The sequence below is a fragment of the Capricornis sumatraensis genome, chromosome 9, assembly GCF_032405125.1.
Source record: "Capricornis sumatraensis isolate serow.1 chromosome 9, serow.2, whole genome shotgun sequence".
Lineage (NCBI taxonomy): Eukaryota > Metazoa > Chordata > Mammalia > Artiodactyla > Bovidae > Capricornis > Capricornis sumatraensis.
In genome coordinates this window covers 106,459,308-106,481,775 of record NC_091077.1, presented here as the reverse complement: position 1 = coordinate 106,481,775, position 22,468 = coordinate 106,459,308, and the positions used below count along the sequence as shown (strand labels likewise).

Here is a 22,468-nt window from a genome sequence, read left to right as displayed (position 1 = left end):
ATGTAAGTTAAATAAGCAGGGTGACAATATACAGCCTTGACGTACTCCTTTCCCGATTTGGAACCAGTCTGTTGTGCCATGTCTGTTTCTAACTGTTGCTTCTTGACCTGCTTATAGGTTTCTCAGGAGGCAGGTCAGGTGATCTGGTATTCCACTCTCTTTAAGACTTTCCCACAGTTTGTTGTGATCCACAAAGTCATAGGCTTTCAGTTTGCGACCCCAGGGACTGCAGACGCCAGGCTTCCCTGTCCATCACCAACTCCCAAAGCTTGCTCAAACTCATGTCCATCTAGTTGGCGATGCCATTCAACCATTTCATCCTCTGTCATCCCCTTCTTCTCCTGCCTTCAATCTTTCCCAGCATCAGGGTCTTTTCCACTGAATCATTTCTTCCCATCAGATAGGCAGAGTATTGGAGCTTCCTTCAGCTTCAGCATCAGTCCTTTCAATGAATATTCAGGACTGATTTCCTTTTGGATTCATTGGTAGAAATTACTAGTCAGTCAGTGTAGAACTGCCTGAAGTCAAAGGCTTTAGTGTAGTCAATGAAGCAGAAGGAGCTGTTTTTCTGGAATTCGCTTGCTTTTTTTATGATCCAATGGATGTTGGCAGTTTGATCTCTGGTTCCTCTGCCTTGTTGAAATAGCTTGTACATCTGGCAGTTCTCGGTTCATATACTATTGAAGCCTAGCTTGACGGATTTTGAGCATTACTTTGCTGGCATGCAATATGAGTGCAATTGGGTGGTACTTTGAGCATTCTTTGGCATTGCCTTTCTTTGGGATTGAAAGGGAAACTGACCTTTTCTAGTCCTGTGGCATCTGCTGATTCTTCCAAATTGGCTGGCATATTTGGAAAAGTGCAGCACTTTCACAGCTTCATCTTTTAGGATTTCAAATAGCTCAGCTGGAATTCTATCACCTTCACTAGCTTTGTCCTGATGCTTCCTAAGGCCCACTTGACTTCACATTCCAGGATGTCTGGCTCTAGGTGGGTCATCACACCGTCGTGGATACCCAGGTCATTAAGATCTTTTTTGTGTAGTTCTGTGTATTCTGCTTCTGTCCATACTGTTTCTGTCCTTTATTGTGCTCATCTTTGCATGGAATGTTCCCTTGGTATCTCTGATTTTCTTGAAAGATCTCTAATCTTTCCCATTCTATTGTTTTCCTCTACTTCTTTGCCTTGATCACTGAGGAAGGCTTTCTTATCTCTCCTTGCTATTCTTTGGAACTCTGCATTCAAATGGGTATATCTTGCATTTTTTCCTTTGCCTTTCACTTCTCTTCTTTCATCAGCTATTTGTAAGGCCTCCTCAGACAACTGTTTTGTTTTTTGCCTCTCTGTTTTTTGGGGATGGTTTTGATCATCGCCTCTTGTACAGTGTCATGAACCTCCATCCATAGTTCTTCAGGTACTTTGTCTATCAGTTCTAATCCCTTGAATCTATTTCTCACTTCCACTGTGTAATCTGAAGGGATTTGACTTAGGTCATACCTGCACGGCCTAATGGTTTTCCCTTCTTTCTTCAATTTAAGTCTGAATTTGACAATAAGTTTATGATCTGAGCCACAGTCAGCTCCCGGTCTTGATTTTGCTGACTATATAGAGCTTCTCCATCTTTGGCTGCAAAGAATATAGTCAGTCTGATTTTGGTATTGACCATCTGGTGATGTCCATGTGTAGTCTTTTGTGTTGTTGGAAGAGGGTGTTTGCTATGACCAGTGCATTCTCTTGGCAAAACTCTGTTAGCCTTTGACCTACTTCATTTTGTACTCCAAGACCAAATTTTCCTGTTACTCCAGGTATCTCTTGACTTCCTACTTTTGCATTCCAGTCCCCTATGGTGAAAAGGACATCTTTTTTTGGTCATTACTTCTAGAAGTAACTAGACCTACTTCTGGTAGGTCTGCATAATAATTGTTCAACTTCAGTTTTTTTGGCATTAGTGGTTGGGGCATAGACTTCAATTAATGTGATATTGAATGATTTTCCTTGGAAATGAACCAAGATTATTTCAATTTAATGGTTATCTAATATTCGATTTTATGCAAACCCCATAATTTGTAACTTTAAGTTATTTTCTCTGTTTTACTATTTAAAAATGTCTTGTGCTAATTTCTTGTAGCTAACTCTTACCAAACACCTTTAGTTAATTATTTCAATAATCTGTTATGAATAATTTTAAATACATGGAAAATTTGAAAGAATTTTAGAGTGGACACCTGAATACCCACTATGCAGTTTGTATAATTAACTTTTAGTGTGTTGACTTTACTGTACATCTAGTCAATTATCCATTCTTCTTACATTTTTTGGTAAATATTTAGATGCTGAGTCATATAATTTTCAGGCAAATTTTATAAAATTTAACAAATTTTCTAAATCCTCCATGATTTTTAGTAATAATTTATACACTTTGAACTCTTGTCAGCACTGGGTTTCTTGTTTTAATGTAACTTTTTAGATACTTTTTGATTTATAGATTTTTACTAAATTTTCTCATTTTATCTAAGATGACTTTCTTCATATATGATACTCATAAAACAATGTTTATTTATCATTTGCTTTAATTACCTAATTTCTCCTCTAGATTTTGGAAAGGAATGTATGTAATTTGTTCTATATGGTGTTTAATGATTTTTAAGGGGGACATTATATTTGTAACTTTTAAATGTACAGTTGAGGAAAGTAATCAGGAAATCACTAGTCCCTTTTAGTGTTTGTAATAAGTGTGTAAATAAGTGTAAACTGGAATATTGGCTCTAGCACATTCAGTCTTTTTTCTCTGTCACAGTGTCAATGGGCCGATGGAGAAAAAGGACACATTGAGGGCAGTCAGAGCTAGAAGTAGAATCTCATGAATTAAGCCCTCGTTCACTCACTCACTGTATCATGTTTCACTTCTTGGACTTTGGTTTTATCCCTTGGACCTCTATTCCTTTCAGTCTAACAGTATGACTGATAAAAAGACTTAAGAGTAATAAAGATACAAATTTGAAGTGTTAAGGAACCTAGGCCTCTTCGTGGATGGATAGTGAGGCAGTTGAAGCGCGGAAATGATTAGAAGGTCGCAGGGTTTACACAGCAGTGTTTTAAATGAGAGATTGCCTGCATTCTATTTTAAGAGGAATTGATAAATAATTATTTAACTTTGGTATAGCCATTTAAAAAGTTATTTGGAAATCCCGCTAGAAATATGTTGACTTTGTTATTTTTGGACCATTCAGCGAAATCTCTTTATTTACAGCTGGGGTCGAAATGCAGAGAACTGAAAGATATTCATTTCGGCCAGTGTTACAAGATCTCAGATGAAGGCATGATCGTCATAGCTAAGGGCTGTCTGAAATTACAGAGAATATACATGCAGGAAAACAAACTAGTAAGTACTTCTTTTCATCCTTCTGTTTTTCATTTAACTCTTGAATTCTTTATAACTCAGTGTTACCAGTTTTTTTCTGCTGATTTCTTTTGGTGGTTTAGAGGCAAATTCTACTTCAAAGAAAGAATCTTCTTAAAACAGTGATTTTTATAATTTGATTTTATAGTCATGTGGATGCTTGCTTGCATGTGGTACTTACATGTTAAAAATTCTTCATTAGCATGTGCTAATGTGTTTTTTCTAAATGGTGACAGTGGTAAAAATTAATTGGAAAAAAATGAAATTTGGCTGCCAAACATGAGTATGTAGTTGTCATTCCTTCTGGTTCCCCTAGGGATTATAGTAATTTTAGATAGTTAGAAATTTTTAATATTCAAGAAGATGTACATTTGTAAAATAGACCCTTTCACTTTGTATGGTGTAAAATGGAATTCAGTAAATTGAGACAGATAATCTTGGTAGTTACATAGGTTTTAGAGTGTTACATAGAATTTATATTATATTTTAAGCACATGTGTAGAGAAGCATACACACTGTTTTATAAATATATTTAAAACCATGTAATTTTCTCTTTTTGAGATATACTTTACATATCATAAAATTTACCTTTTTAAAATGTACAATTCAGTATTTTTTAGTATATTCATAAAGTTATACAGTCATCATCACTAATTCTAAAATGGTTTTATTATCCCATAAAGAAACTTTGTGTCCATTAGCTCTCCCTCTTCATTCCGCCTTCTGCTGCTGCTGCGAAGTTTCTAGCTCATGGCAACTGGTAATCCACTTTTGGTTTCCATGGATTTGTCTATTCCAGACATTTCATGTAAACAGAACACATGTGGTCTTTTGTATCTACCTTCTTTGCCTGACCATATTTTTTCAAAGTTCATTTGTGTTTGTAGCATGTATCAGAGCTTCATTCCTTTTTATAGCTGAATAATATTCCAAATTCATTTACCTTTGATTTGATGAGTATGCAATATAGAAAAAGAAAACTTTTTAACAGAAAAAGTTGTCACTGCAGAGGCATTAGTAGAGTTCTTGATGTTGAAAAAATACTCTACATTAAAATGTAGGCAAGATGGTCCTGACCATGTATCAGATTTACAAAGAAGATGTGCTTTTTAACTGTATCTACAAAATTAAGAGATCTTTTTTTGTTGCCCCTCCCCCCTAGAGTTAGTTTACAAAATTTAGTAAATACCTCTCACGTATTAAGGTAAGTTTTGAAAAGTCTCTAAGAAACATCAGCACTTCAAGTAACATAGTGCTTTTTTTTTTTAAAAAAAAGATTATAGTAAGAAAAAATTTGAAACACTGTGAATTAAAAGTATATGCTTTTATTAACACATAGAATTATATATTTCTCTAAAATTACATAATAAAAATACTTCCTATTCCTCTTTACATTTAATACAATTTTAATAATCACTCCTGAGTCTTTATGTTCTTTTGGAGACAGTAAGGTCTTCCGGGTCAGAGAGAGTGAATTTTTGAATCCTACATTGTGACCCTGGGGAGGCTACTTAGGGTTTCTGAATGTCTTTTGCAAATTGGGTTATTAGTATTTGTCTTTTTGCGGGTTGTGGTTTTGAGGATTAAATGACATAATGTCCTTAAATTGTGCAGTATTAATTCTGACTCATAGGAAACATAAAAAAACTAGTGATTTTTATGAGATCTTGACTGTGTTTGTCGTCTGTTTCCAGTTTACACTCAAGATAAATTAAAAGGTGGTAATCCCAACTTACAGTTTTTATATTTCTCCCATAATGGAAACATTTGTTGACTGATTAATATTTGTTTTCTTGTTGAGCAAAACCAGAGAAACATTTTTATTTTTTTATTTGTCTTTAGGGTGAAAACCTTTTATTAATTAGAGAAAACAACATAAAATGAAATTTAAAATTGACATTTAGAAAGGGCAAAACAAATCCTACCTGATCAAAGTCGTGTTTGTTTGGTTGTTCACTTTTAATGTCCCAAATCAACATTACAAAATACACAGGTGGCGCCTCTGCACCCAGGCCAGTTTTCTTTACCTGTCTCTTGAAATGTAGCCGTCTGTGAGCCAGTGATTCTAGGAACATTTCAGCCACCAAGAAGCTGACTGATCTACAGCTTTGAAACCCTGCCCCGAGCATAGAATCCCACATACAGAAGACGCTCAAAACATCTTTGTTTCAGTGAAAAATTTTGGTCAGTGGTTTCTCACAGGAATTGACCATGTTTTTTGAAGGTTCTAGTTATATTCAAATGTCTTTGATATTATGGTCCATTAGAAAGATATTACGTACTTAGATGCTAAAGGAAATAAGTTTTTATGTAGTGTTATTCAGGAAACATTTTGATTTCATTGTAAATTTGAAGTAATTTTTCCTATATTTTAGTTCAGTGAAATTCTTTCAATTTAGAAAGAGAAATTGAGAATCATTTGAACTCTTTCTGTTGGACAGTTAAGCTGCTGTTAACTCATCTCCCATAGGAACTTTGGTTTGTATTTTTAGGAATTATGAATAAGGAGAAATATTTGAATTACTTGCAAAGCTGTGATTTTAAGTAGTCTGGGTTTTTTCTCTCTGAGATATATTATCATTAGTTCCTTAGCAACAAATATTTTAAACAGGGTAAGTAGAAATAATAATCTGGTTAATGACAAATAATATTTATATATGTGGATATGTAATTATACTGTATATTTAATTATAGACAGGGACAGTAAATGTCATTTAATAGAACAAACAACTAATACAGATACTTAGGAGAATATTGTGTTTGAAAGGATGCCAGCAGAACTTTACCTGTACAGATAGATATTGATCATTATTGATCAATTATTTTGCTAATTCTCCTATCAGTCTTCTTAGGAAGAACCTTCTCGAGAGTGTTAGAGTTTCATTGTGTGGCCTGAAAACAGTCACAGTGTGGTGCTTTTCCAAAGCATAAAGCTTGCTGACTTCAGAATGTCAAACTGTGTGCTTTTATATACATTGAGTATTTGACTAAGTATATACCGTTTTTAATATTATATCTTGGCCTTTAGATGGCAGCATTGTCTTTGTGTATTTCACTGACATAGCTTTTGTGTCCTTCATGTAACTGTAAAGATAAAATGCTTGTACATGGGTTTTTGCAGATATTTATGGTTTATTTTTAATTTTGTCGTTTAAATGATTTTAGGGAAATTTTCTTTAAAAACATGAAATGCTTAGCTTTATCTTGAATGCTACATGGTGAACTTGCCATCTTACCCAAAGTAGCAGAATATTTAAGTGTGCTTATTTGTGGCACTGTAAGTAAGGTAGACGTTAGAATGGGGAAAGGGATGCGTTATTTACCAGAGGGAGCTTTATGCAGGCGTCAAGTGAGGACAATGACTGGACATTTTTGGATTCAGATGATTGATGGTGGAGCAAAGAATTGAGGACTTAGATGTAAAATCTTCCCCCTCAAATAATGGGTTTTTGTTTTAGCCATTTTTTGAATGAGACAGGTGCCGTGCACCTAGATTGGATGTATCTTGCATTTTCTATAAAATGTTGTATAGATTATAAAAACAGATCTGAGGAATATCACTATAACGAGTGTCTAGCATATTGTATACAGCCATCTGTTGTCTATTAGCTATAGCATTAATATCACTTCTGTGCAGTACTGGCTACAGAATTATTCTAAAGCCGTGTTTAGTTTGTGTATATAGTTATTGATGATCTAGAAACTTCCGTAAGTACATTTTCTCTGCTTTTTAATTTCCTTGCTCCAGATTCTGCTTCTCTACATTTTGAACAGACGTTCTTTGGGCTCCTTTTCATTTAATTTTAAAATGATGGGGTCAGATAGATTATCTACATTTGCTATCCAGCTTGATGTCTTGAAGTACTTATGTCTTAAAGATGTCTTAAAGTTTTATGATTTTGAAAATGGTTTCTATCCTAAGGCTTAGGGTCAGCATATTTGCTATATATGTGTTATACTTATTTGGCTTATTTTTAGGATCTTCCACTTTGTAGAGTTGAGTTATAAACTAGTATAGATTTTGGAGTTACTCAAGAAACTAGTAATATATTATGAATAGATTTTAGAAAGTTTTCGGGAAATGATGAATGTTTTCTGGTTAAAACTTGATTTCCTGTCAGGTAATTATGACTTTTTGTTTTTTTCAACCCCCTGGTAAATTATTTTGCTAGTTTTATAATTCTGTACCATCTCCCTTGGCTCCTGCTGTAACATTATTTGTAACATTGTTTTTAATGTTGCTATCCTTTGGAGGCCTACATGTATGAAGTAGGATCTAAATTTACCTCTCCCTTTCCTTCTTCCAGGCTGGAAGCATTTTAGGGAATGAATGAAGCAAACACTTAAGTTTGAGTTGAAATGAATTCATCCCATGCATGATCCAACTGTTTCTTAATCGTGTGATGCAGTTAATTATCTTAATTTTTGTACTTTGATCTCCTTGTTTGTAGAAAGGATATAATACTACCTCAGACTTGTTCTTAGGCAGATCAGACTAAAAGAGATTGAGGTGAAGTAAAAAATATTATTCAGTCGCTCAGCTGTGTACAACTCATTGCAGCCCCATGGACTGCAGCACGCCAGGCCTCCCTGTCCATCACCAACTCCCGGAGTTTACTCAGACTCATGTCCATTGAGTCAGTGATGCCATCCAGCCATCTCATCCTCTGTCGTCCCCTTCTCCTCCTCCTCAATCTTTCCCAGCATCAGGGTCTTTTCTAATGAGTCAGCTTTTCACATCAGGTGGCCAGAGTATTAGAGCTTCAGCTTCAGCATCAGTCCTTCCAATGAATATTCAGGGCTGATCTCCTTTAGGATGGGCTGGTTGGATCTCTTTGCAGTCCAAGGGACTCTCAAGAGTTTTCTCCAACACCACAGTTCAAAAACATCAATTCTTCAGTGCTCAGCCTTCTTTATGCTCCAACTCTCACATCCATACATGACTACTGGAAAAACCACAGCTTTGACTAGAGGGACCTTTGTTGGCAAAGTAATGTCTCTGCTTTTTAATATGCTGTATATAGTTCCAAATGCAGAAGTCTTTATTAAAAACTTTTTTCTTCCTCTCCCGATTGGAGTTCAGTTTCTGGAGTCTACCAGTTTGCACTGGCTGTTGTCAGTGCCTGCTGTCACTGACTGTTTCTAATTTCATCCATTAGTTACCCAGAGTTTAATTCTTTATTTTTGCTGCTTGCTGTAATTTGAGGTTGTTGAAGCAGCTAAGTGAGTAGATTGGTAGCCGTATCATCATCAACTAGGGTAAGTAAGGTAAACATTTGCATCAGAGCTTAAAGAGCAGTAACTAATTCAGCATCCTATTAAGGCTTGTCTTTCCTGACTCTTTCTTTGGGATTTGGTCCCCGCTACCCTCCAATACCCCCACTGCATTTTTGTTGTCTTATTCCTCAAATACTCTTTGAGAAGTGAGTTTACTTGTAATCCAGACATAAGTGATGTACATTTATGAAGGATTCCATTTTATAAGTACTCACTTTGGCTTCCAAAGTCTCCTAGGGTGGATATTCATCTTCATTGCCTTTCCCCTCTGAATGGACAAAACATTTACTTGCATCAAGAGTGGTAGTTTCCAGTAAACAGTGATGCACAAATATGGCATTCTAGAGAAGGTGACATTAAGTTATTAATCTTCATCTTGTCTTTGTTACTACATTTCAGAATTTTGCTTTCAATTTTTGATATTTAAAAAGACTTAGTAGTGGTTATCTCACTGAGTGTTTATCATGTACCCAGGCACAATGTAGTTTTACATAATTAATTTTCACTTATTCCATTTAACAGATGAGGAAATTGAGCCCTCGAAAGATTAAGTAACAATAGATAAATGTCACAGTCAAGGTTTTAACCCAGATCTGTTGGATTCCCAAGCATTTGTCTTCAAGACCTTTGATTGCCTGGATACATCACAGATGGAGCTAAATCTATATGTCTTTGAACCAAGCAGTAATTTCCAAAAGGCATTATCCCTCTTAAAACATTTACTGACAGGTGCTGTAAGCCATCAAAGGAGGAAGTTAATTGTTAGCATGAGCAGAAGATTTAGGGGGAGCTGCTAATACTAATAGAGATACACTGAACTCTTTTCTAGGAAAATTAGTAAAATTGTCAAAGAGAAGAAGTGTCTTCTGGAGAGTGTTCAATGTTGATATTAATCCTGTATAAATATAAATGTAATTTTATTAGAATTGCACTCATGCAACGTTTTTTACTTTCCACAAACATAATGTATTTTTTATGAAGTTTGTGTTTAGAAGCTAAATACTATTTCATTTTTGTCTAATAGATTTAATAAAAATTCTAATGAGTTAATGAACTGAGAGCTTTCCACTCTATCCCTTAACTCTGTTTCAGATGTTGATTTGGTGCAGTTAAAAATGGAATACCTACTGTGTGCCAGGCACTCAAATAGTGTTAAGGAATTTAAAAAGTTATACTGCCAAAGAAAGGATATCCTTTTCTAGTGATAAGTGCTGTGGAAATGCCAGTCGCAAAATAAGTACTTCTGTGAGAGACCAGGGAGGAATCCGGAAACCCTATAAATAGTCGGTGGCATTTGAATGGGGTCTTGATTGCTACTCAGCGATGTGGTGACTGTGATGCAAGCAAACGTTCCTGTGAGGAAAGTGCCGCTCTGGGAAATAGCACTGACAGAACAAGGCGTTAGGAAAACATGTGGCATGTCCAGTTAGTGGTGGGGTCAAAGTGAGATTAAGATTTTATCGTGGTGGGATAAGTGTTCATAATTGGGTCTGTGAAGGAAGGTAGGGACCAGGTTGTTAAGTTTCTTGAGTGTTATGCTAAGAAATTTGTGTATCTCTTGGTAACTGGGATTGTAGTTTGAGATTTCTAGTTTGAAATGTCGTCAAATATTTCAGTCTTGTATGCTTTCTAATTTTAGGGAATTAGAAACATTCAAAATACTGAAAAGAGTAATAACATCTGTAATATATGCCCGTCACCTAGACATCGACAGTTGTTAGCCTTTTTGTTAAATTTGTTTCTTCTTGAATTAATAAAGCAAATATACTTGAAGTCTCTTGTCTTACATCCCATGTTACCACTATCTCTTTCTAAAGGTAACTACTGTGATGATCTAAAACACTTAAAAAACCAACAGCTTTAGCAAACATGATGGATACCACAAGCAACAATCTAGTCTTGCTCAGTGTGTGGCCCCAAGTAGTTTGTGTCTGATGCTATCTGGCCAACTTCTGGTCTCACACAGTTTGTCAGGCTACAGACTCCTTTGTTTACTTTTAAGTTGTTTTTGGTGTCTAGCTTAATGAGTATGTAATGCTTTCTTTTAAACTTTTAGTGTTCTGTGTATGAATGTGGGACCCTTATATTGCTTCCATTGTTTTGCTTTATAGGTAAGGTTAACAATAAAAGCTTTGTGTAAGTCTCTTGGCTTATCTGTGAGAATTTCTCTGGGAGCTAGTCTACAAATGTAATTAAAGGGAGCTAAGATATCAGATACATTTTGGAATTTTTGATAGAGGATGTCAAATTGCTCTTCATGAGTAACTGAAATCATGGTTTACAGGTGTATCTTGCTGATGGATTGTCAACTCTTTCAAGGGTAAAGAGTACCATGTTTCCTTTTTATCCCATCCACCCACATATTGGCACATAGTAGATAATAAATGTTGGTTTAGTGACTGATGGCTTACTGTTGTATTGAATATACTTTTCGAGGTATTTCTTCTAGCATTTTGGGAACATGCTTTAAAAAGTGGCTGGGCTTAAGCTTATAAATAAAAGCTTGAAAAATAGGTTAAAGATGGAGAGTCAGTGGTTTTCTGACTTTTCAAGTAAGTAAAATTTCTTTGATCTAGTTACTCTATTAATGATGCTCTTCTTCATGTATCAAGTTTACCTAGCCAAAGTCATTAATGTTCTCAAGGATTATTTTCTGGGATAATATTTCTTAACAACATGCCATTCTGCTGAACTAGAATATAATTTTATCCTTGTCAAAATTACATTGACTCATACCTTCTTACCATTAATAAAATTGGTTTTATTTTGTTCAGTGATATTCAAAAGATCTACTTTAATTAAAAGCTAGAGTTATTTGGCAAACTTGAAAAAAAGTTAAAATGTTACTTGGCAATGTTATTTTTCAATCTGCAGAATGAATGCATTTTTATTCATCATACCTTCTTTGGTTGAACTTACCATCTCTCTTTTAAAACTGCTTTTCTGTTTTCCTTCTGTGGGTATCTTTTTTGTCAGATTTCTTGGTAAGGACTTAACTGAACTGTATTCCTTCATTTTAAAGGCATAGAAAACCATAAAGAGTGCGTGCGTGCGTGTGTGTGTCTCTCTTCTGTGTACCTGTGTGGTAGAGGGCAGGCAGCAGCTTCGATAATATCCAAATAAGTTTTCTTTGGATTGTATCGGTTTTGTTTTTTGTTTCTTTTTTACCCAGCATGTTTATTTAACTAATTGTATTAATTTAATGACATTGAATTTAGTTCACAGATGTTTTGGGGCCCATCAGCTGATGATAGGAGTTCCTCAGATTCAAACAGAATCACAAGTTGAAGTAAGCTTGGTATTAAAAACTGATACAGATATTCCAGTATTGATAATGAAGAATTTATTATAGCTAAAAGTTTTATTGTTGTTTAGTTGCTAAGTTGTGTCTATTTAGCGACCCCATGGACTATAGTCTACCAGGCTCCTCCGTCCATGGATTTCCCAAGCAAGAATACTGGAGTGGGTTGTCATATCCTTCTCCAGGGGATCTTCCTGACCCGGCGGTCGAACCTGAGGCTCCCCGATTGCAAGCGGATTCCTTACCACTCAGCCACTAGGGAAACTCAGAATAGGAGACTCAGTATTTGCATATTGTTAATTTTTTTTATTTTGATCAGATTCTAGATTACTGAAAATAAATTTATTCTGGGTCTAAAATTTATAGTTGATCGATCACCCCTAGTGCTGCAGCTCTTTTACTGGTGTTTTTTCCACTTACATACCCCGTAGTTTAGATCCTTTTTTTTTTTTAGTTTACTTTACTTTTTGTTAGTTTTTGTTTACGTTTTCTAGGAGTGCATATTAAAAAATCAGAAAGAGGTTTGGAACAAATCAAATTATTTCTCAAATATAAATGTGAAAGTGCTGTCTCAGTCTCTGTGCTCAAGTGTTGGCAAGTGGGTTGAGATAAAGAGCCAAATCATTAGACTTAGCAAATAGAAACTTTATAAGGTTAAATGACAGTGGAATGCTGGGAGTACATTAAGTCTGCCTTTTATGAGCACACATTCTTCAATTACCTTTCTAGGCTGTCAGTCAACAAGTGAGATGTGGTGCTTAGATCTGGTGAGAAGTTTTGGCTTATAGCTATCACAGAGGTGTTGGTGTATTAAGATACGCAAGACTTAATTCCATTTACTGTTCTCGTGATTAGGCTTTAGGGGAGAAGAATTTCTCTTTTTCTAAAATGTGCCTTTCAGAAGGTCTTTTATAAATTATAGTTGAATCTGGCTACCAGGTAATAAGATGGTTCAAGTATTTTATTATAGTTATTATCAAAAGATGCATTGTCGTGAAAGTGCATCTAAGACACACTGTGGTAAGGACTGTTCCTATTTCTGCTGCAGAGTTTGCTTATCCCTACTACCTATATTGTTTCTTTTTGCTATCTTTCTTCATGTTCTTATTAAAGGTCTAGAATGAATTACCCAGATGAGAGTATTGGGGTGAAATCTTTTCCTTGGACTGTACCTTCTGGTTTTTAGTAGCTGAGAAATTGAGGCCAGATGAAATATGTACTATTTTGATATTACTTATTTTTTAACCCTCCAATTGCTTCCTATTTTATGTAGCCACATAAAATTTAGGTTGCAGAAAAGACCAATATTGTATTTTTCTTTAATGAGTCCTCTACTTCACTGTTTTTGGTTTCTAAACTGTGGTAGAAATCAGTTACTCCAGGAGAGTCCTTGGGAGTAGAAAATTTGTGGAGTCCATTGTCAGGTTTTCATTGACTGTTTTTGATTTAAGCATAATATCTAGGTATTTATCATTCACTGTAATGTGATACATAAGTGAATATATTGAGAATCTGTAATTCAGAGATAAATAGTTATATATCAGACTCCTAATTAAACTGTGTCTGGGTGATTATTCTTATTTTTTGGGCTTCCCTGGTGGCTCAGAGGTTAAAGCGTCTGCCTGCAATGCAGGGGACCTGGGTTCGATCCCTGGGTCGTATTTTCCCCTTATTGAATATATATCTCTGAGAAAACAAAGAGGAAGGTGTATATTTAAATTCATTGTTTTAAAAATGCCTATCAAATGACTACAGATTGTAAAATTATCTTCATCATTTAATGCTGGTTTTTTGCTTTGACTCCTCTGAGAACAAGGTATAATTAGGTTAAGCCGTGACTTGTAGGTTCACTGAGTGGGAACCAAAATACAGTCCCATGCCTGTTTACTAGGTTAATGCTAACTTTAAATATTTGACCCTGGTGGCTCAGAGGATGAAGCGTCTGCCTGCAATGTGGGAGACCCGGTTTGATCCCTGGGTTGGGAAGATCCCCTGGAGAAGGAAGTGGGAACCCACTCCAGTATTCTTCCCTGGAGAATCCCATGGACAGAGGAGCCTGGTGGGCTACAGTCCACGGGGTTGCAAAGAGTCGGACACAACTGAGCGACTTCACACACACACATAGATAGTTTGGGGGCTTCCCTTGTAGCTCAGTCGGTAAAGAATCTGCCTGCAGTGCAGGAGACCCGGGTTCAATCCCTGGGTTGGGAAGATCCCCTGGAGAAGGAAATGGCAACCCACTCCAGTATCCTTGCCTGGAAAATCTCATGGACGGAGGAGCCTGGTGGGCTGCAGTCCATGGGGTCGCAAAGAGTTGGGCACGACTGAGTGACTAACACTTACAGATAGTTTGATATTTTATATGTTTTAAGTTCTTGCAGGACACAATTTTATACACACACATATATTGATATATTAATAAGTACTTTTTAATCATATGTAATTGTAGTCAGTTCCATTGTATAATCTATGATATATTTTCATAAACTATAATTGTTTTAAGCTTATGAGTGAAGAACTTAAAGGAAAACAGTGTGAAAGATAATGGTATGTTGTGTATTCCACTGGATTCTGTCATGGCTTAAGACATTTCTAAAGGCTGGCTTTGTTATTTTTTATGTCTACAACTCAGAAATACTCTTGCTAAACTACTGTATTCATCATTTCAGGAACTTGTGGGAGTCGACTACAAAAATTTCTCCGGTTACTTGTCTCTGTTCTCATGATGTTCTCAGCTAGTCTGTTTACTCGACATTCTCTGTTGCCATCTTGCTTTCCTCCAGTATGTGTTCAAGCTGAGCAAACGATGATTTTTTTGGTTAAATATTCTTTAAGAATTCAACCACATTTATTACTTTCTAGTACTCTGTCAGCTTCCTTTATTATTTCTTATTAATCCATTGATAATTTGTTGTAGGTTTCAAGGCTTCAGTCTAATCATGTAAGATTCTTAAAAATGGGGATGTCTTTTTTAAAATTTGTATATAGTAACTGACTGTATATTTGTTAATGTTTTGACTAAATGGTTAAAAAGTAATCTTTTTATACTTAAAAATTATGAATTTTCTGAAAAGGACAGTTAGTTAAGATGAACCATTCTATTCTGAAGTCCATTTGGTTTTCTTCTGGAAAAATTCTTTTTGTGCCCAAAAGAAAGATCTTAAAAATTAATATCTTTAATGAGGCACATGTCAGTCACTTTAAGTATGATTATTTTTACTTTAGTATATATATATATATAATATACCTTTTACTATAAAAGGTTCAGTTTTTATTAACAGCTAAACTGGTGAAATATATTTATTCTGTAGTGGTGTCAAGTAATTTTCATTAGTGTTCTTCCCAGAAAAATGGCAGTCATACTTTGAGGAAGTAAAATCTTTCCTCAAAGATAAGAGAGAGGTATGTCCTCCTCAAGAATTAAGTAGCTTTTAAGAACTGATTTTTAAAAACTGAATCAAGGCTTGTGACTTTAAAGTTGTTTTCTTTTTTATTGCGAATTACCCGGTAGATACTTGGTTTGCATTCCATCGAGGGTATTTGAGTTGCTTCAGTGCTTTCGCCAGTGTGTTTTCCTTCCTTGCTTTCAGAAAACGCTAACAAAAATCTCTTGAGCTTGCTTAGAATTGTGGTCCTCTTTCTGTTGTCATTATTAATCACTTGATTTTTCTTAAAAAGATGAAAGTCAACAAATTGCATTTATGTTTGTTTAGAAGAGCTTGCTTTTATTGTTGCAGTTAGAAAGAGATAAGTATAATATTTGATACATATCTTGATTGCATAGTACCCAGAAAATGTATCAAACATATCTGGCATTAAATTTAATTAGAATATTGACATTGCATGCTTTCAGCATGATATACCATGCAGAAGATTACACTGACAATTTTTAATACTTTATATTCTTATTTTTTAAGTATCATGAATTGGTTCCATTTGTGTTATTATCTTTTGGTTCTTTAATATGTCCTAATAGTTTTATAGAATCAAAAATTAGGGAAAGAATACAGCAAAAGAAGCATAGATAGGTATCTTGTTAGAATAATGTTGTTTATTTCTTCATTTTCTTGGAGAATTAAGTGGCATTCAGAAAACTTAAGGAGAAAATTGGGCAAGTATTGGCTCAGCAAGCTGTATTGTTTATCTTTGGATTAAATTGTGCTTTTTCAGTTTAGAAGTGCTACCTTTTTCTGGTGTACTTAGATGACTTTCTTCTGTAAAGTCAGTCCAACTGTGTATATAAGCATCATCTGTTTTTATATGTTAGAGTCTATTTAAAACTATCACATTATAATAATATACTTTATGATACTTTTAGATTACTACAGTCAAGATAGACTTTTTTTTTTTCTTTTTAAGAAGAGTAAAATAGTGCTGACTATTGGTCAGTATTAGTATAGGAGATATTTCAGATACAGTCATTTTCAAAGGTGTAAATCATTATCAGTTGGGGTATGGATTTGCCCAGTGGCACAGTTTCATTCTTCAGATGTGAGAGCCTTTCCCCTTTCTCTCCATCAAGGCATATCTTTCTTTAGCTGTTGTACATACTAATTTCTCCAGTTATTGGAATTAACTTGTAATCACCTTAATGCTTACTCCTCACCTTTGAGATTTTGTATTTATCCATGTCTAAAGTTAGTTATTTGTTTTTATGCATTATAATATTAAGTTTGCATGGGTATATTATTTATCAAGTACTTCCTTCTTCTGACCTTTCCTTTCTTAAAAAAAAATAAGTGACTTAACCTTGAAAGTGATCTTAGAAGGCCTCTAAACCTGCTTTCTGCAAATCCTTTTATTGCATGCCTGATGAGCTGTGTGTGTGTGTGAAGGTTATTAATTAATGAATATATAAGAACTCATGCAATATTCTAATGACAGTTGAAAATTTGTTAATGAAATGGTATCAAAGTGGTATTTGACCAAATTTTTTAAATTTCTAGCATTTAAAGTTATTGCTATTACTGCCTTAAAGGTTACATATACTCACCACATTGTTTAAACAGAACTGGAGGAACTTATTTTCAGTACTGATTAGTACCAAATTAGTGTGAGAATCCACAATTTAACAGTCTAAACCTTGCCTCTTCTGAATATGTACATTGTTTTAGGGGACCTTCCCATTTTAGATGGTGTATGGTGCTAAGTAGTGGTCCTGGTAAAACTTTTGTGGTTTCATTTACAATTAACATGCTCTTTGACAGCTGGCCTTTATTAATCTCACACCATGGGTTTGAAACTTTTTCCTTAAAGCTTTATAGTTGAATTACAATACATTGTGTCCTTTGTTTTCTCCTGGAAAAGGATTTAAACAAACTTTCTATTGCACCTGTTGAATATGTATTTCATAGTAAGCACCATGAAGTTTGCAGCATTTAAGAAGATGAAGAAGCAGAGATAAAAAATACATATTCAAGAAGGCTTGGTTTCACAGTTGGTGCATAATCCTTTCTGCTGTCATTGGTACCCTAACCCTGTACCTTCCAGAACAAAAGCAGCTGAATTGGAAATTGTGGGAGCTGGGGAGCATTCAGTTGGCAGCCCATCGCTTGGCCCATAGGCGTTGTCAGCTCTCAGTTTGATGCTCTTTATTCTTTCTGACAGATGTGAGGTAGGGTCTACGAGGGGGAAGTCATTACTAGAGAGAGGGCAGTGTCAGATCAAAAGTAACCAGTGATCAAACAAGGTAAAGGGCTGTGGAAAATAGGCTCTCTTTCTGGCCTCAACACCTGCCTGATCACTGAAGGGGATAGTTTTTCTGTGTCAGGGCAAGTTGATTTTCTTTGATGTACAGTGAATTAGAAGTCAGAATGGAAGCTTAACTGGAGTGCAGAAGATTTTACATCCTAGTTCTTGAGCAGTTTAGATGTTTAAATGATTTATTTTAATTATCTAGAGGTTATAGAGTCATTCTCTATAGAATATAAAGACCCACCCCTACTAACTTTGTTATCAGTATTTCTTTAGAGATAGTATTAATGAACAAGCAGATTTCAATATAGTATACTACAGGCGGAGAAGTCATCAAACTCTTTCTTTCAAACATCTAACTAGAACTAATCAGAACATTTATATAATTATAATGGTATATAACAAATGCTAAGCATAGCACATAGTAGGACCCTTCAGTGGTAAAATTTCAAAAGTAACTTCACTAAGTAATTAAAAAAAATTGAATTAACTCTTTCTCCCTAGTGGGAAAATTATTGTTATTATTAGGAATTATTATTGTATTTTGTCTTAAGGTAACCCTTTCTAACCAAATTATTTGAAAGAAAACTTACTGAGACAGTCCCTGAGGTTTTATATGTGGTTCTTTTCTGTGCCCTTTCATCTTTGTAGGTATGTGACGAAAGTCTGGAAGAGGATGATATTTTTATCTTCCATTAGTTTTCTATATGGATAAATTAACAATTGAGGCATATTTCTAAAAATTTCAGTTTTTCTTCACATTAAGGTTAAAGATTTGACTGCTACTAGATTTCACTGTCCAATTTTTGGTATTCTAAATACTGCTGAATTTCATCCAGGCTTATAGTTAGCAGTCATTTGTCTTCAAATGAGAATTTACAGCCTTTAAAAAATTATTTTTAATCTAATAATTTGTCTGCTCATCTTTGCCAAAAGTTTCATTTTTGTCTGTTTTTGATAATTAGGTGACATAAATCTCCTTTCTTCATTCAGGGTCTCCTTTTTCAGTATGTAATTTGACTTAGGAATTCTAAGATTGGCATTGAGTCAGGTGTCATAAATTTCTATTTGATTAATTTCATTTGGAATAAAATGTCTTATAAATTAATATTCTATTTCTATTTTTGAAACTTTAAAATTTAAGAAATCTTACTACAGACTCATTACACCATCTAAATTTTAACATATTATCTAAGAGTGATATAATTTAGTAAATTAATCTAAGGAAAGTATGTTTCTAATCTTAAACTTGATACTATTTAAATCTAATTTTTAAAATATTCTCTGTTGCATTTTTATGTTCTTTTTAGATTGTTAGATGGAAGGTTCAGTGGCTCCATGTTGGTCTCTTGGATTTTGTAACTTCCATTTATAAATTGTTTTCCTAAATGTGGAAAATGAGGTCTTTTCTTCTTAGGTTTGATATACTGCAATTGTAGCAATTCCCATTACTTGATTTATGGGTTAGAACATTTATTTTTTAAGTGGTAGTGGTAGTTTGTCAGGATTATCTAACTAATTACTAATTTGATATGGAGGTAAGTGAATTTTAACCTTACCAAATGACCTTTATGTTTTACTTACCAGTTTAGAGTATGTCACTGGTAGTTTAATAAATCCAACCACTGTCATCTTTCATAAGAATAAGATCATTGTACTCAATTTCTTTGACTTTTATGACTTTTTAATAATAACTTTTGAGGGAATAAAAGCTTGTTAAATATTTATATTGGTTTTAAGACTCTGATTTTGTGCTTAGTCGTGTCTAGACTCTTTGCGACCCTTTGGACTGTAGCCCAGCAGGTTCCTCTGCCCATGGGATTTCCCAGGCAAGAATGCTGAAATGGGTTGCCATTTCCTCCTCCAAGGGATCTTCCTGACCCAAGCATCGAATCATGTCCTGCATTGCCAGGTGGATTCTTTACCACTGTGCCACCAGGGAAGCCTCTGATGATTTTAGAGTTACTTGGTTGTAGAATGGCTTCCCTGGTGGTGAAGATATATATATATTCGTATCTGCCTTTGTATTTTTGCAAATATGGTTGATTATACCTAGGAATAGTTCATACTCAGTACACAGGTATTTTCTGTATACCTAGGAATAGTCAGTTTAAAGATATGTAAATATTGAGTGAGCTAACTAATAAAATGTTTTTAGAGGTCACATTAGCACATTTCAACTTTGATTGCCACACATTTTTTCCTTTGAAGAAGTTGCAACCAATCATATCTGTAAGAATGTGGAATAGGAATAAATTTTTGTACCAGTTTCCACTTTTAGAGAGTTTCAGTCTAAATGGCGATCTCAAATGTGTGTGTATATGTGTGCTTATATATAAATACATATGTAATATATATATTTGTGTCTATATATTCAAAATAATATAAGATAGTGAAGTAATTTCAAATTAATGTAATTTGAATTTAAAAGGGAGTTTTTTGTTCCGTGGATTATGCTTCTTTGCTTTATGAAGGATTCTGAGGTGTCCACATTGAGTGTTGATTTGTCTTGTTTTGCTCCCTAAAGTATATCTTAGTGAGATTGCTTGAGTGATAAATACAGCTGGCATTAAGTGTTTAGGGTTATAGTTTGAGAAGCTGCATGCAATTCATTCCATTGAGGTTTGTTCAGTGTCTTATAACGTGAGGCATACCTGAAGAAGTGGAGCAGTAAATCCCTTGCCTGCTTCTTAGAAGTGTCAGATAGCTTCAGGAAGATTTGGTGGTTTAGTTTTGGTCTAGTTCCTTTGGTTTTTCTCAGTGTAGACCAATCATTTAGGTAATTTATTGGAAAAAAATTATTAAATACATTGATTTATAATATTTGGGGAAAGAGAAGCTAAAATTAGAGGCAAAGGTTAGAGGGTGGAATGACATTTTATACCCTAGAAAATGATATTGAAAGCCTGGAAGTTAACAGGTTAATAGTGCTAAAGTTACAAGTGGTGTAATTCTGGAAAATATGTTTTCCTTAGCTCCTTCATGGTTGTACACTACGTGGATCAATTATTTTCCGTAAGTCCAATCTCCTCCCATTCACTTATTCATTCATTAAGTGTTTATTGAGTAATAACCTCATATGTGGGCTTCCCTGGTGACTCAGTGGTAGAGAATTCACCTGCTGTTGCAGGAGATGTGCGTTCGATCCTTGGTTTGCAAAGATCCCCTGGAGAAATGGCAACCCACTCCAGTATTCTTGCCTGGAGAATCCCATGGACAGAGGAGCCCTGGTGGTCTAAGGTCCATGGGGTCCCAAGGGTCGGACACAGCTTAGCAACCAAACAACCACACACACTGCCCTGTGCTTCTAGACCCAGGTTTCCTTGGGTTGTGCCAGCCTGCTTACTATAAAGTAACTCAGTTAACACGAGCAGTTTCTTTCCATCCTGTTTACCTGTGGATGAGCCCACTGGGGAGGACAGTACCATTGCCTCGGCAAGACCATTGCGTTAGAGCTTGGACTCAGCCTTTCTTATGTTGAAAACTACATTTTAAGAATATGAAAATAATGGTGTTTAGATATTTTTTTTGCTAATGATGATAACCTCTAAGTTAGTTACCAAACTAAGGTGAAATATTTTGAAGATTAAAATTAAAACGAGCTAGTATATGGTATGGGCTTCCCTGGTGGCTCAGAGGTTAAAGCGACTGCCTGGAATGCAGGAGACCCAGGTTCAATCCCTGGGTTGGGAAGATCCCCTGGAGAAGGAAATGGCAACCCACTCCAGTACTCTTGCCTGGAGAATCCCATGGAGGGAGGAGCCTGGTGGGCTACAGTCTATGGGGTCACAAAGAAAACATGGTATATTCATTAAAATGACTTGCTAGCTTTTAAAGAAGACTTTGCTGTTAAAGGTAGATTTGTTCCATTGAGCTGTAATAGTATATGGGTAGCAGTACTTGAAAAATTAAATCTTATGAATTGAGTTTTTGGCATTATTTTGTTTATTTTAATTATTATTAGTATATTTGTAAGGACTTTGCCATCTCTATCACACAGAGTCCTCCCTCATAAGGACCCTCAGTTATATAGTCTCTCTGGGCTTGATGCTGGGGATAGCTAGATTCTGAGCAATTGCTTTCCTTTATGACTTACTACTGTGAATTTTATGAATGATATTGTGGCCTCATTTCCCTCTTTTCTTTGATATCTTAGAAATCAAGAAACATAGTAATTGATGTAAAAGCACTCAGAATTTCTCTCTTTACTATAGAATAACTTTTTCGTTTTAACCCCCATTTTCCACTGCCTCAGTTTCTACTTGTTTTTCTCCTGTAGGGTGGATTTCCACGAACTGTCTCAATTCCTTTTTGGAAAGAGGAGGGATATACCTAAATACAAACTGAAGTACTTATATAAGTTTATTTTAACTTTAAAACACCTTTGTCTTTGAATAGGCAGTATGGTGTAATGGAAAGTGCTTTGAGGTTTGAATTAGGGAGCTGTAGGTTTATATATATATATAATGGGGCTTCCCTGATGGCTCAGAGGTTAAAGCGTCTGCCTGCAATGCGGGAGACCCGGGTTCGATCTGTTGGTGGGGAAGATCCCTTGGAGAAGGAAATGGCACCCCACTCCAGTTTCTTGCCTGGAGAATCCCATGGACTGAGGAGCCTGGTGGGCTGTGGTCCACGGGGTCGCAAAGAGTCAGACACGGCTGAGCAACTTCACTTTCACTTTCACTTTCAGGTTTATATAAGGATTCTGTATCTTAGTTGAGCAACTTTGGGAAAATCCCTGGGAGGTGTTTGGTCATTTGTACTGAACACTCATGCGTACTAAGTTGCTTCAGTTG

At 35.2% G+C, this 22,468-nt stretch overlaps 1 protein-coding gene and 1 non-coding gene across 2 annotated transcripts in view; both read left to right on the top strand.

Moving 5' to 3' along the window:
• FBXL17 (F-box and leucine rich repeat protein 17) overlaps positions 1-22,468 on the top strand; it is a 512,147-nt gene that overhangs the window by 41,880 nt on the left and 447,799 nt on the right. The window contains exon 4 of the mRNA XM_068979792.1: positions 3,251-3,382. Coding sequence (XP_068835893.1) covers positions 3,251-3,382 — 132 coding nt within the window. The remainder of the gene's footprint in view (positions 1-3,250; positions 3,383-22,468) is intronic.
• On the top strand, positions 21,294-21,365 carry TRNAS-GGA (transfer RNA serine (anticodon GGA)). Its single transcript has one exon. It is a non-coding gene; the product is annotated as a tRNA-Ser (tRNA).